Source organism: Poecilia reticulata, chromosome 13 (genome assembly GCF_904066995.2).
Source record: "Poecilia reticulata chromosome 13, P_reticulata-male-v2, whole genome shotgun sequence".
Taxonomy (NCBI): Eukaryota; Metazoa; Chordata; class Actinopteri; order Cyprinodontiformes; family Poeciliidae; genus Poecilia; species Poecilia reticulata.
In genome coordinates, this window is record NC_088842.1 from 9,118,662 (window position 1) to 9,134,934 (window position 16,273).

The 16,273-nt window shown below is 38.6% G+C and overlaps 2 protein-coding genes across 2 annotated transcripts; one reads left to right on the top strand and one right to left on the bottom strand.

Annotated features, from left to right (window-relative positions):
* Positions 1-181: 181 nt before the first annotated feature.
* Positions 182-4,077, bottom strand: LOC103474240 (extracellular calcium-sensing receptor-like). Its single transcript, XM_081614792.1, has 4 exons — positions 3,817-4,077; positions 3,065-3,230; positions 2,935-2,997; positions 182-1,524 (listed from the first exon to the last, which is right to left on the bottom strand). Exons 1-4 carry the CDS (start codon positions 4,075-4,077, stop codon positions 524-526), a joined length of 1,491 nt encoding a protein of 496 aa, XP_081470918.1. The 3' UTR covers positions 182-523.
* Positions 4,078-8,222: 4,145 nt separating this feature from the next.
* LOC103474274 (extracellular calcium-sensing receptor-like) lies at positions 8,223-12,300 on the top strand. The gene is made up of 8 exons (XM_081614592.1): positions 8,223-8,287; positions 8,737-9,031; positions 9,123-9,412; positions 9,572-9,864; positions 10,284-10,489; positions 10,644-10,865; positions 10,963-11,086; positions 11,166-12,300. Exons 1-8 carry the CDS (start codon positions 8,238-8,240, stop codon positions 12,062-12,064), a joined length of 2,379 nt encoding a protein of 792 aa, XP_081470718.1. The 5' UTR covers positions 8,223-8,237; the 3' UTR covers positions 12,065-12,300.
* Positions 12,301-16,273: the final 3,973 nt, after the last annotated feature.

Here is a 16,273-nt window from a genome sequence, read left to right on the forward strand (position 1 = left end):
CCTCTTATACGTCAGATAATCTTTCTAAAAGAAAGTGCCCTCCCTTTGTGTTTGTTTATGAAATATATACAAATATAATTTCCACTTTATTTATTGCTAGTGCCGGTTCACCACTTAATGGCATAACAAATGTGAGAGAGAACATGAGCTATACATCAATAGTTTTTGTGTTTTTCATAAGTATGTAAACAACAGAGGAAGGTCTGTTTATCTGAAATGTTTGTTCAGATACAACTTTTAAAGAAATATAAATTTTTAGTGTGCATAAATATGAGTCTTTTTTTACACACTGGTAGAGATTTTATATAAAATAAGACATAATTCCAAATTAAATTGAAAATGTCTTACTCAAAATATAATAGAGCATTGTACAAAAGTGGTGAATTTTACAACCATTAGACGAATGAGAATGAATTCATTGAATATTCTTTTATTGGATGAATGTAAGTAGGTTGAATACACTTTCTGTGATGTCACATTTATAGTATGTTTTTTTCCAAAGATAGCTTATTTATTTATTTTTTTACTTTTTATTCATTAAATATTTCTTGGTGTTTTTCTCTGGCTGAAACAAAATAACGAAACACTTTGGAGCAAATATACACAGTATCAGTCCAAAACTAGAGGCCAGAATAGCAAATATCTCCACAGCCACAGTAAATTTTCCAGGAGAGCTGACATAAGCTGGGATGAAGGTGATCCAGACGGCACAGAATATCAACATGCTGAAGGTTATCATCTTGGCTTCGTTAAAATTATCAGGTAGTTTCCGAGCTAGAACAGCTAACACAAAGCAAAACACAGCCAGCAGGCCGATGTAGCCGAGCACAGCCCAGAAACCAACAGCAGAGCCTAACGCACATTCCAGGATGATCTTCTCTTTGTAGGTGGTCAGATTTTTCACTGGGAAGGGAGGACTCACAACCAACCATATGATACATATTATAACTTGAATTAAAGTCAGACTCACTACAGTCATTCTTTGCTGTAAAGGACCAAACCATTTCATGACATTGTTACCAGGAAGTGTAGCTTTAAAGGCCATTAGAACCACTATCGTTTTCCCAAGAACACAGGAGATACAGAGAACAAATGTGATGCCAAACGCTGTGTGCCGCAGCATGCAGGACCACTCAGAGGGGGCTCCAATGAAAGTTAGTGAACATAAGAAACACAGAATAAGAGAAAAAAGCAGCAGGAAGCTCAGCTCTGAGTTGTTGGCTCTGACAATTGGAGTTGTTTTGTGACGGAAGAAAATCACTGCTGTAATGATGGCCAGAAAGGCTCCACCAACAGAGAAAACAATCAGGATGATTGAAAGGCCTTCGTCAAAGGAAAGAAACTCCACAGATTTTGGGAAACAGGAATCATTCCTTGTATTTGGCCAAAACTCTTCGGAGCATGGGAAACAATCAACCGCATCTAAAATAAATAACGGTATATGACATATTTTGTTTTTATGACAAATTGTGTAGTTATCCCTAGAACAAAACTTGATTTTACCTGTCATATTGCTAACCTCTCCTGGAGGACATGGTATGCAGTCATAGCAACAGATGGGCTTTCCCTTTTGCAACACTTTATGAGTTCCTGGACGACAACTCTCCGAGCAAACAGACACTGGAACCTGCCATAGAAACAGAGGTAAAATACCAACTTTAATTTTTTTAAGTTGTTTTTGACAAAACTGTTGCCCTCCAAACCTCATAATCTAAGAAACCTTTGTGTTATGGCTATTACTTGTGTGCCACCTTCCACCCAGGTTATCTTCCTGTTGATGTGAAACTCCTGGCCTCTTGGCAGTGATGCATCATAATATCCCACTGTTACCAGTTCAATAACTCCACTCTCACTTTTCTGCCAGTTTATCAGTTCATAAACAGCCACAGGATCTCCATTAGCATCAAATGACACATGGTAGCCATTTCTTGAAAAGTTAACTTTCTTCAATGCATTCAAGACCTTCAAAATAAAAACAGACATTAAAAAAGAAACCAGCAGCCTCTAAAATTAACACCAGAACTAAGTAACCCTGCATTGAGAAATCAATGCTGATGAAAGGTTTGAGGAGTTACTAAGCAACAGACTGACCTGTTTGGGCTCCAGTTTGTAGCGTTTGTCACAGTGTGTGGTTTTATTAGTTTCCTCACAGACTGCATTGTGAATAGCATGTGCTATTGCATAAACAGCCTTGTACACCATGTTAGAAACTCTTAACTGAGATGTTTCAGTGTACGGGTTTTTAACTGTTTTAAGATCTTCAGTTCCATCACACACTCTCTTTTCTTTGTCAACAGCTGAAGACATATAAATACACTACACATTTATTTTGTCTGTCAACCTAACTAATGAACTATTGTTATGATGAAGCATATTTAGCCCAAATTTTATAAAAAAAAAATTATATTGATGTCGATTAAATAAAAGAACAAATGACAAAGGCAGAAATATATGATACAAATAAAGTTTGTGACTCTCCAAATTCCTAAAAATGCCTTCATGATCAGTGAAATAAAGCATTATGAAATTAGAATTTTTTTTCTTGATTTCACAGGGTGATATGAATAATTCATGATGAATTTGAGAAGCATTTAATATAATACATTATTGGTACAAAACTACAACAAATATAATAGTATGAAAACTTTGAAATGTAAATTTAGGATCAATAACATTATCATAGAAAATGAACAAACAATATAATGTTAATCATAAAAAAAAAGAAAAACCAGGCTTTTATTGCTTTTGGAACAGAAAGCATTATGCTGAAAAAACATCTCAACTTTGGTAAGATGCTAAATAAATCGATTTGTTTCACTACAAGTAAAACATTTTTGTTTTCAATCGCATGAAAAAATAGTTCTAGCAAATCTGTTCATATTCAGGCTATGTTCTTTTTTCCTTTCTCATGATAGAAAAGATATACATTCTCACTTTCTGTCAGGCTGCAGTTGAACGCGTCCTCCCAGAACTCAGTAAGCACCGGAGAAGCAGCCACTTTTGACGGAGAGAGATCCAGAAGATAGTTTCTCAATCCTGGGATGACAGATTTCTGAATGGCTACCCCGACTGCCCCAGCACAGAAACTGAATCTCATCAGGTTTGGGTCGGTTGCCCAGGCCTCGCTCGCGATCCACTGACGAGGTGGAGGAGGGTCCAATGCCAACTCCTCCAGAAGGACTTTCATTTCGCCAACAGCCGTAAATGCCAGAACAACCTTTGCTGTTGATCTGAAAAGCCATTGGAACATGTTGATGTTATGCAGCACTTCTAAGCATAGGCCACATGTTTGGAAGAGTTTACAGTTATAAAACTTATCTGAAAAGAGGTTTCAGCAAAAACATTCCAAACGTGCCAAAGCAATCTCTTTAATTTATAGATTCTCTTTCAAAAATAGTAACTCTAAACATACAAACCTACGGATAACGTCTGCAACTCTTTTGATCTTGATCTGTGGGTCAGATCTAAAGAAGGATTCAATGTACTCCACACAGATCCCCTCTCTGAGTGCAGCTTCCAGAAAAGAGGCCATGCCATTATTTCCATAGTCTGAGTTTGAGTGGACGGCTCCTATCCAAGTCCAACCAAAGTGTTTCACCATCTTGGCCAGTGCATCAGCTTGGTAATGGTCACTGGGAATGGTTCTGAAAAAAGTTGGGAACTGTTTCTTATCTGATAGGCAAGCACAAGTGGCGAAGTGGCTCACCTATAGCAAGAGAAGTGCAAAGTGTAAAAAAAATAAAATAAAAAAAAAATCCAACGTCCATCAGCTGATGTTTTTTGTATTTTATTTTACTATGACTGTATTCCTCTTACCAGAGGAATGTTGAATGATCCAATAACACGTGAGACGCTGATGGAGTTAGAGGATCCCGCGTCTCCGACAGCAGCCATCACCACACCGGACCGGGAGCAGTTCATGCCTTCGTAGAACACGGGGTCCTCACCGTTTGTTAGTTCAAATGCCACGTGCACCGAAACAGGAACCGACACGCAGGAATCATAGATCCGATATCCAAGTTTGATGCCGGGCAGCAGATCGGTGCTGTTGTTTATCTCCTCGATGGCAAAGACCATTGTCCGGGAGAAGCGCAGATCCCGGGCGTTAAAGCTGAACAAAATCAATCTGGTGAGTGCTGATATTTATTAAACTAGAAGAAAAGGCGTCATAAAATAAAATAATAATAAAAAAAAACAATCGCATACAAGCAGTAATACCAATAATTTTATACAGCACGTCTAATATTTTTCGGAGATTGAATTTAGATATTCAAAGTAAAAAGTGCCTGTCCAAAACAAACAAAGAAACAAACAAAAAGTTATCCAAGTCAACTTTACACAAGTAATATAAAGCTTTTCTTCTCTCCCTCTTACCTCTTTCTGCATCCTTGAGACTCAGGCTTGCTGGTGTAATTATGAATCACTCCATAACCTTGATAATGAATTGAGAAAACGCCTCCAATGACAAAGTCCCCGTCTGATGAGAACGCAGATGAACGAGGGGTTCCCTGCAGACTGCATTTTGTAGATGAAGCCTCCGCAGTTACATCAGAAGCAAACAAAGCAACAAGTGAAAAGCTCACTGCCAGTCTCAAACCAGTACTATCCCAGATGCCCATTACTTAAGTGTCTCTGCTTGGAAGCAACTCTGTGTTTATAAATGCCGTCCGTTGATACGTCAGATGATCTTTCTGAAACAGGATATGACTAACTTCCAATTAACTGGTTTACGATTATTTATTTTGTATACAGAAATATATATTTTCTTTGTGTAAAAGCAGAGACAACAGCCACACAAATTGGAACTATGCACAAAATAAATAAAATTCTTGTACTACACATGGTCAAGAAACAGTACAGAGAGATGGTGGAGTGTTTTGTGGGATGGTGATGGCACAGTCATCTTTTTATGGAAACAAAATAAAGAATTTGATTGTACATTTCAAAAGAAAAGGGGTCAGCTTAAACATGGTTTGGTCAAATACTAGTTTTGTCATGGCAGAAGAAGGGAAGGTGGTTAAGGAGTGTTAACATAACTTGGTGTTCAGCTGGACAACAGACTGAACTGGAGACACAACAGTGATACTGTATGCAAGAAGTGACAGAACAAGCTGTACTGCTTTAGGAAATGTAAGTCCTTAAGTGTTTGCAGCAAAATGCGGCTTAAATTCAGTAGAGTATGTGTGAAAACAAACGTCCCAACAACACATGAACAGCTCATCTTTGGTCCAACCATGTGTATTCAGGCTGGCTGTAGGCAAAGGAGACCTTTCCTGCATGTTGCCATGGCATTGGGCTCTACAGCTTTACAAGAACGTTACTTCATTTGGAGTTGCAATAAAACTTAGTTTCCCTTTAGAACTAATAATGTATTTTTGAATTTATTTTAAATGGAACAATTTAATAAGACAAAAAAGAAATGGTGATTCAAAAACAGTGATCACTTTGAAGAAACATTGACATTTTCCTTCAGTCTTTTTACGAAATTCTTAAAATCCTTAATTAGTGTAATGTTTAATTACTCTATCAAAACATAAAGTTTTGCTGGTTCCCGATTTGAACTAAAACTGTAAATTTTTCGCAAAACATTTTTAATAGTATTTAGAAAGACAATTGTTTCTATGAATTTTAGTGACAGGCTGTCATTTTGACCTCAGAGTCTTTAAAGACGAGGCATCAGGTATTTTCCAGGCACGTGGTGCCATTTTATAGCACAATTAAGTAACTCTGTTTGACAGGATTCTGGGTTGTTCTGAGTAATTCTGGGCTCTTAGTTCTGATTTGTTGTCTGTTTGCATTAATTTTGATTAGATCAGGTTTGTTTCTCTTATTTAGTTCTGTCGTTTAGGTATTTTCAGTTCCCCTCTATATGCACTCTCTCACCCCCTGAGCCATTTCCTGTCTTTCTATCTTTGCATCTCTACCCTCACACCTGCAACTCGTTAGCTAATCAACCCAAAGATTTTATTCCAACATTCCCCCCTCCTGTACTCATACACAGCAAGGAGTCTCCTTGCTGGTTCCTCCTGTTAATACCCCGTTATTCTCCTCCATGTGTCCAGCTCCTTGTGTTCCTGCTTTTTGTGTCTTCCTGACCGAGGTGAACCGCTTGTTGCTCACTCAGAGACTGCATGGTTTGCTTTCTCTACATGGATACCGTCCTTTAATACTGTTGTAAAACCGGCATTTTGTAAAATGTTGCAAATGTTTGACAGTCAGCACAAAACCCCTGGGAAAACATTTGTCACGAATGGCAATTCCACAACAGGATTAAAGAGGACATACTTAACCCTTGTGCGTGCGAGGACTGAGGCAAACGTAGAGGTCTATGGAAAACGACACAAGTTTTACCTGTGTGGGGTTGGTTGGACCCCATTTCTGGACACAAGGGTTAAAGAGATCAAAGACATTACATTTTAACCTACTACTTAGGATATATAGTCAATTTCAAATATGACCCTTATATGAACTTGACCTTAACCCTTGTATGACGAAATGGGGTCCAACCGACCCCACACACGTAAAACTTGTATAATTTTCCATAAACCTCTATGTTTGCCTCAGTCCTCGCACGCACAAGGGTTAAAAAGGGTCAAATTACATATGAAGGGTCAGCACTACATAGCTGCTGACTGGACCCTGCATTGGTTTGGGTTAGCACAACACAATGGGGCACTAAGCAGAAGATGGTAGAGAGGGTGTTGGAGCAACTCCCAGCTGTGAGACAAGTCCTTGTTCAACACAGACAGAAAAATGGCAATCTTAATCCGACCTGGCAGGACGTTTCCATGTTGAAGTCCATCAACGCAGCAACAAAACCACTGGCTGACTTTACAGATGTCCGCTCAAGGGAAAAATACGCCACAGTGTCGTCAGTTAAGCTTATGCTGGAACTGATAGTAGGCGACTTTCTCTCTCTAGGCCCTAATGACAGCCAGTGTTAAAATACAGTATATCCAACTGAGAAATACACTTGCAATCCAAGTCCTCCTCAGGAAGGCCACCATTTGGATCATAGATATCATGCTAGCATGAAGGAAACAGGTGCATTTAATGATGCCAAAAGTCACCCTGTGCACGAGCTATTCGACTTAAAAGGGCCAGAAAGAAGTGGATAAGATTTAGGTCATGAGAGCAAAGCTGCTGGAGGAAATGCAGATAAACCTACTGCTGCCACACCTACCAAGAAAAAGAGTTTAAAGTGGTTAGGTGACGTTCTTCAAAACAGAAGAGCTCCTCTCACAAAGTAACATTTTCAAAAAGAGAGCAGGCTGATTCAGAGCTGACCAAGTTCCTTTAAGCAGATGCTCTTGATGCCAAATGACTTTACTTGTACCCAAGGTACAGTTTCAAGGTGCATGAGCAGTACAAGCAGACTATAAAACGTAATATCTCTAACAATAAGAGTTTGTCAAGTTCACATATAATTTAAATGTGTATAAGTGGAAGAAAATTCAGCGCAATTACATAACTAATCATGAAGCAGATCTTGATGTTCATTTTTTATCTTTGCTGAAATCCTTTTTTGTGTGTGTGTGTGGTTATTCATACAGTCAGTGACACACATATGCAGAAGAATGTAGACTTTACACAATCACACGCCATTTACAGTATTAGGTAATAATGGATACTGCTGTCTGTGGATCAATTTTAATAGTTATTGAGCGACAGGAGCTAAGAGTATTGTGGCAAAATACTAACAACAATGTCCTTTCACAATGCATTGACTGCAACTTCTGTAGGGATTGTGATGTGCTTTATTGTCACAGATGTTTTTCATAATTTTTATGGTAGCTTTGGAGTGGCTGTGTGGGCCAATCCTGACAGGTTGGGCTGCTTAGAGAGGAAGTTGCCCATCCCAGTGTGTGTGCAAACCACACTTACCAATGAGCCTCTTCCGATTCTGACAAACCGTCTCGTGACCTAATACAGACGTTTATAAACCAATAAAAAACAGCTCACACGCAGCTGAAGACGCTTGAGGAATGGATATCTGGGATATCTTTATTAAGCCGAGTTTAGTTGTGACTTTATTGGAGCTGATGGTCCTTGTCGAGTTGAGTGGCTGTGCCGATAATCTGAAGCTAAGGACTGAGCCGCTAGAGGCTGCTAGAGTCGATCCTGAGGACTCATCAGTGAAATGCACCTTGTGGGGAACCTCTAGTTCGCCTGCTTTCTCAGCAGATGGGGACTTTGTCATTGGAGGTGTATTTTCCTTTCACTACAAACTGTATACGATGATTTATGACTACACCACAAAGCCTGGCCCACCAAGGTGCACAGGGAGGTAAGAGGGAGACAGACTGAAAAGGAGTAATATAAACTGAATTAAATGGACTATATATTTGTTGTGAAATTTTTTGCATAATGTCACTTAAAATATTAGTTGTAGTTTGGCACTCTGTAGTTAAACTGAGACTGAAATACTTGAAGGATTTTACAGTGTTCAACTATGTTTTTTTGATTGTGAATATTTTTGTGAGAAATTTAACATTTCCAGAGGTGTGGTTTCTTAATCAAACTATTCATTAATTATATTGTTGATGCATATAAATCCCGTTAATTTACATTATTTTTAGTTTTAAATTGTATTTTTCAGCCTTTTAATGTAAAGAACGGCTTAAAGTGATCTGCATTCACTCAGTCACTGTACACTCTTCTCTCTTATTCTCCCCCTTTGTGAGACATTCCTGTTTTGTTTTGACGTCAGAGTTCACGTTCTTTGATTTTACGCAGTTTTAACGCCCGGGATCTGCGTTTCTCCCGCACAATGATCTATGCAATAGAGGAGATCAATAATAGCACGGAGCTGCTGCCCGGAATCAAACTTGGCTATCAGATCTTTGATTCGTGCGCTTCTGTGCCCATGGCCGTGCACGTGGCATTCCAGCTGGCAAATGGCCAGGACTCTGTGTTTTACAAAGGGAGCAACTGCTTACAATCCGGAGTTGTGATGGGTGCAGTTGGAGACTCTGGATCCACACCATCGATAGGGATGTTGCGCATTATCGGATCTTTTAACATTCCACTGGTAAATTGTTTGCAAAATGTTTTTTTTGTGCTCATCTGTATTGTATTAGAAAAAAAATAGCTATGTTGTGCCTTTTTTTTTTTTTAAACAGGTAAGCCACTTTGCCACTTGTGCCTGCCTTTCAGATAAGCAGGAGTACCCAACTTTTTTCAGAACAATTCCCAGTGATCATTACCAAGCTGATGCGCTGGCCAAGATGGTGAAACACTTCGGATGGACTTGGATAGGAGCCGTCCATTCGGACTCAGATTACGGAATCAACGGCATGGCGTCTTTTCTTGATGCGGCACTTAGAGAGGGGATCTGCATGGAATACGTCGAATCCTACTTTCGGACTGACCCGCGGAGCAAAATCCAAAGAGTCGCTGATGTTATCCGTCGGTTTGTACATGACTAATTTTGATAAATAAATCCACTTCAGATGTACTTCATTATCCATTAATACTGTGCTTATTTGCTTGCCTCAAGAATGATAAAGAAAAACATGTGTAAAGTGTGATGTGTGCTAGTTTACATCAACAGCGTATAATATAATTCCAGGTCAACTGCAGTGGTTGTTGTGGCATTCACGGCCTCTGGTGATATGAGGGCACTGTTGGAAGAGCTGGCTCTGGACCCTCCTCCTCCTCGCCAGTGGATTGGAAGTGAGGGCTGGGTCACTGACCCACATTTGATGAGCTTCAGTTTCTGTGCAGGAGCCATCGGAGTTGCTATTCAGCAATCTGTCATCCCGGGTCTGAGAGACTTCCTGCTGGATCTCTCTCTCTCTGAAGTGGCTGCCTCCTCAGTGCTGACAGAGTTTTGGGAGGATGCGTTCAACTGCAAACTGACAAGTAAGATGATTTCCTCAGTTGTAATCACTAAGCTCAAAGCATTTACCTTGGCCATTGCCTTTCCTTTGCAATTCCGCTTGATTCTCATCCCTGTCTGGGCTTTATTCCATTGAGCTTGATTGGTGACTCTTTATTTGAAGGGGGTGTGCTTAAGACTGGCATGACACTTTCATAAATACGACATGACACCTGTCATGAACATGAAGAAGTCTTTATGAATGTTTGACTGTTTTTGTAAAGTGTCATTCAGTAAATAATGACATTTTTAATGCAAAGTTGCATTAAAAGTCAATAAAAAGTGCCATCTTTGCATTAAAGTGTCATTATTTTCTAAAGAAATGCAAAGTTGTCATTTTCAATGAAACATTTTTTATTTAAATTTTTTTTTCACAAATTTAGCATTTTTCTTGTGTCTTTAGGTTCTGATCAAGAAAACAAAGGGTGTGATGGGACAGAAGACATTCAAAAACTCTCAAGCCCGTACACCGAAACATCTCAGTTAAGAATCACTAACATGGTGTACAAGGCTGTTTATGCAATAGCTCATGCCATTCACAATGCAGTTTGTCATGAAACAAACATCACCACTAAGTGTCAAAAAAACATCAAGCTAGAGTCAAAACAGGTAAGTTTGAATAGAGTGAATGCCAAACTTTTTTTTCTCAGTATATATGAACTGTTTATTTAATAATGAATATTTTTCGTTACTTGTAATTTTTCCAATAAACTTCAAAATTTTACATTCTATTGATTGCCTAAAGCATGCTCTGCTTTTCTAGGTCTTTTCAGAGCTGAAGAAAGTCAATTTTTCCAGAAATGGCTACCGTGTGTCATTTGACCCTAATGGTGATCCTGTAGCTTTTTATGAACTGGTCAACTGGCAAAAAAGTGAAAATGGAGTCACCAAGCTGGCTAAAGTGGGATACTATGATGCATCGCTGCCTAAGGGCCAGCAGTTTAAAATTGACCAGAATATCACATGGTTGGATGGTAGCCCTGAAGTAATGAGCAAAAGGAAAAATAATGAACAAATAAAACCTTTGAGAAGTATTTCACAACTGTAATGTTTTAAATTGTGGTCATGTGATTTCCTTACAGGCACCAGTCTCAGTTTGCTCAGAGAGTTGTCCTCCAGGAACTCGTAAAGTGTTGCAGAAAGGAAAACCAATCTGCTGCTACGACTGTATACCATGTCCTGAAGGAGAGATCAGTAATATGACAGGTCATATCATATATTTTTCACATAGATTTGCAACACCAAATACTGACTGTTAACAACTGTTTTTGGCCATTGTTTTTAGATTCTCCTGATTGTTTTTCATGTCCAAGAGAGTTCTGGCCTAATTCAAAGAAAGATGCTTGTCTACCCAAACCAGTTGAATTTCTTTCCTTTGATGAAGTCCTGTCAATCATCCTTGCTGCAATCTCAATCAGCGGAGCCTTTTTGGCCATCATTACAGCAGTGATTTTCTTCCATCACAGAACAACTCCAATTGTCAGAGCCAACAACTCAGAGCTGAGCTTCCTGCTGCTCTTCTCTCTAACTCTGTGTTTCTTATGTTCACTAACTTTCATTGGAGCCCCCTCTGAGTGGTCCTGCATGCTGCGGCACACAGCGTTTGGCATCACATTTGTTCTCTGTATCTCCTGTGTTCTTGGCAAAACTATAGTGGTTCTAATGGCATTTAAAGCTACACTTCCTGGTAGTAATGCAATGAAATGGTTTGGACCTGTACAGCAAAGAATGACTGTAGTATCTTTTACATTTATTCAGGTTATAATATGTATCATTTGGTTAGTTGTGAGTCCTCCCTTCCCAGTGAAAAATCTGACCACCTACAAGGAGAAGATCATCCTGGAATGTGCGTTAGGCTCTGCTGTTGGTTTCTGGGCTGTGCTCGGCTACATCGGCCTGCTGGCTATGTTTTGCTTTGTGTTAGCTGTTCTAGCTCGGAAACTACCTGATAATTTTAACGAAGCCAAGATGATAACCTTCAGCATGTTGATATTCTGTGCCGTCTGGATCACCTTCATCCCAGCTTATGTCAGCTCTCCTGGAAAATTTACTGTGGCTGTGGAGATATTTGCTATTCTGGCCTCCAGTTTTGGACTGATACTGTGTATATTTGCTCCAAAGTGTTACATTATTTTGTTTCAACCTGATAAGAACACCAAGAAACATTTAATGAACAAAAACTAACATTGACATAGAGTTAATATTATGACAGCACCTGGTAAATAGATAACATTTAATCTTACAAAGTTGCAGAATTACACATTGAAACCAGAATAAATAAAAAAAATCCTTACTCTCTTTATATGTACATGTACGTAGTTCTAAATGCGATATTGTTGGATTGTTTTTGATGTTTACTTTGTGAGCAAAAAATGACTGTCTTGATGTTTGAAAAAATAAATAAAACGTCTTTGAATGTCTCCGTAATCGATTCTTGTATTAAAACATTCATTTATTGCTATCATGAGTGGAAGCACTGTTTGAAGTAGAGACTGTTGCTGTTTTAAGAGTATCTTATAGGTTAGATATCTTAACCCTCCTATTATATTCGTTTCTGAGGTACAGCAATAATGTTCGTGGGTCAATTTCACCCAGGGAGTGTTTAGCCATGCTATAGTGTCAGAAACCAAAAAATTCCTCCAAAACTTTTTTGTATCTGATTATTAACTCCAATACTAACCATTTCAATCAATATTTGTGCAATGATGTTTTTTTTCTCACAAATAAAGGTTCAATGACGACAATTTACTCATTTGGACATAAAAAATGTGATTTTCAATTTTGTATGCCCACTGAAAAAACCTAAACACAAAATGACACTAACTATCCTTGAAAGTGATTTTTTGTAAAAATTTTTATATTACATTTAGATTTTTTTTTTGAAGGGGTGATGTTTATAATTGAACTTGAGACACTTTTCTGCTCTGGGTCAAATTGACCCGCTGATTAAAATCAAGACAAATGAGTCCTGAAGATGATCCTCCAGCTGGTTTTCCAGTTTAAACCTGCATGTTCAAAACAAAACTGGGTTTTTCATCACATGCTGCCCAGATTTTTATACCATATTTAGCTGTGTGGAAGGCATATATTGCCTAAATGAGCAGGGTCGCTACTCATTCTCTGCATCCCTTAGACTGGCTGTTGACTCATCCTTTGACTTATAAACTACGGTCAGAATGAGGACCTCCACACCCCTCCAAATATGCATGTAAATGCATTTGGTCCAGCTCCTTCCAGTTCTCTCTCAAAACTCTCCTTCCTTTTAGACTTGTCATTTCAACAATGATTTTCTGTATTGCACGAGGCCTGAGTAGCTCAAAGACTGACTTGATGTCTATAATGTGAGTTTCTGCCATCCTAGTCAACCCTGGAATGATCAACAAGTTCCAGAGCTTCCAGGGTTATCTTTTTATTTCCCTGCGGCTCATTTCCTGATCTCTGACAGTGACGATATCACATGTACCTTCAGTGTGTAATGTGTTTAGGACTCCCTTGCAGAGAGTATTTATGTTCCCCTCTCCACTTATACTGAGTGTCCAATCAGTGTGGGTGGAGTTTGTCCAGGGGAACAGAAAAGGTTCCTGTCAAAAGTTGTATGAACACCTGCTTTCTGGCAGCTTCCTAGTGAAGTAAAGAGAATAGTGAAAGAGTGGGTTTGTGTGCGTGTTTAGGTGTGGGTGTGTGTGTGTGTGTGGTGAAATATGTCTCATAGGTGCAAAGAAACAAATAAAATTGGACATTTTTTTTAACCTTTTTTTACCCTTCAACTTGACTGCCGGGTCAAATTGACCCGAACAGTATCTATGTAACAAATAAACCCAGGGGGGGCTGCAAAGGTGTAAAATGAACCATTTTCATTTTATACATAGAGTGCACCTATTAGGACAAATATAAAAAGTTTCATGCAGAAAAAATACTATTTTTAAAAAAATTTTAAACTTTGAAACGGGTCAAATTGACCCGCAACATAACAGGAGGGTTAGGGTCCTCAGCATTTTCATTCAGCATGCACCTTCTAAGATTTCAGAACGTTATTAATTCCATGGGCCGTCAGTATTCCTGTTTTATTCCGGAGTTTTTCTGACTAACTGGTGCTTAGTGTTGGTTTCCCCTTCCTGAACTCACACACCTGCCCTCCGGCCTGCGCATGAAACTTTTTCTTTATGAACATTTTCACTCCTTTTTACCGGGCAGCAGCAGCTAATCTGAACTCTTCCTCAATCCGTCCGTGGTCTCTCTTATAATCTGCCTCCTCCGCTACTGAATCTGCTCCAGCGGTCAAAGTTTGTGTGGTAAACATATCGGTTAGTTTAACACATTTTTCTTATGCACTTTTTAGCTTTTGTCGTTGTTTTCTGACCCGCCCCGTCTTGTATCTTCTCACTTTCCTTGGACTCTGGTTAGCAGCTAACCGTTAGCTTAAATGGTTCTACTTTATAACCTTAGAAGGGAGGGGCGGGCCAAGGAGAACCGAGGGATTTCATTGGATAACCCTAATGTTCGTCAATAAAATCAACCAATGAGCTGTCTCGGTCGATAAAAATTATATTTCAGATACTTTTTTGTTAAATTATGACAGCGTAGGGCCGCCAGATATGGACAGTAAATGCATCAGTCTGTAGTCCAGCCAGTCAGTCCTCCCCTGGACATAAGTTCAAACTTAATGCAGCTTTTCATTTTCTGTTCAAATTGTCAACCTGCCACAGTAGCGCGTGTGTTGCTCCAATTTACATGCCACTTTATACTTTTTCCCATATTTGGCCAGTGGCAGGTGTTAATTTCCACCCCTGGTTAATTCAGAAAACAGTGAAAAGTCCCCCAGTATAATCCATATGTATTTCAGAGAATAACACATAAAATGCACAGCACATACACGGAACAATGCTTCTCAATTTTGAGATATTTTTTAGTTTTCAGTTAAGCTCTAGCTTTTATGTTAGAAAGGTCAGAGATACCAATTCTTCTAAAATATACAGCATTATTTCTGGATGGTGACAGTCATTTTCAATAAGTAAGAATTTACAGTCTAATTAGGCTTATTTTTAATTAAATAACCTTCTGAAATACCCTCTAGGCACGGTATTTTTCAATGAGCCCACTTTCCTACGTTCAAAAAACTTAAAATATTGTGGCTGGCAGTTCTCTGTGTGCAGCCTTGATGTATTTTCCAAACTATTCAGCAGCCCCTATTTATTTTAGAAGGGACCATTAATATCACAAAATATGTCAGCAATACATTAAAACACAGAATGGTTGAAAGAATCCCATAATCATTGACTGGAACATTTTTCTTTAACTATTCCCCTTTTCTTTAACATTCATGTTAAAGAAACATGATAAGGGACAACAGCTATGTATTTTGGGTTTGATATCTTCAAAGGATTATGAAGTTATCAGTTTTTTGTGATCATCTTGGGCCCAATTGAAATGAATGGAACATCTCATAATCAGCTAAAATCTTTATGCTCTTTCACAGCTAACTACCTCCATGTACTCTCAGCTAGAAACCAACTTTAAAATTTAGTCATATTCTTCAACTATTTCTGTTTTTTAAAGCTTTTTCACATTTTGTACAGGTTTAATAAAATTTGTCTTCAAGCTTTTGCTCACATTATGATCAGTCTTCCAAAAAAAACAAAAACAACAACAACAAATAAATAAATAAACATTGGTTGCTCTGGTCGCTAAGCAATTAAGCTTTTAGAATGCTGAGGGTTCCCAATCAAATTCTTCTAGCTTGCTCATATTTCACTCTTTCTACACCAAAATGTAGGTTTCTCCATTGGGAATCTGAAAATGTGACCGCCAGAAAATGCGACATTTACAGAGTCATGGCAATGAATCCAGAACCCTCCATGGAAGGAAGGCTTTTTGGTCAAAAATGCACTAACACATTAATGTTGACAATAAAAATGTAAACCAATTTAAATATTTTAAGTCAAATAAAGAATTTTAAGCAATTTTGAAATTGCAGCTCAGAGGAGGGTTAGGGTTAGTGTTGGGGTTAGGCGGTGCTGGATCCACCCAACGTTTTTCACTGCCCCGGCAGATTAAAGGATTTCTAAAAAATGCATGAAAGAATCAAGGCAAAACTCTAGATATGTTTTTGATGAAGGAATAACAGTGTGACATGATGTAAATCTTTTAAAAAACCCGTCAATGTTACACTGGACTTGCTTGTGTTTTTACTCATGTTCAAACCTTGGGAGTAGGGCTATTATTTCCAATAATTTCAGTGAAGATGACAAAGAAAGTGGGGAAAAAGAATGAAAGAGAAAAAGACAGGAAGAAGACACGCCTCGAAACATAAACACACAGAGATCATCCAATTAAAACAGTCGTTCTCAGGCTGTTGGTAAAGAGTCAAATCTCCTCCTCTGACAGAAAAAGAAT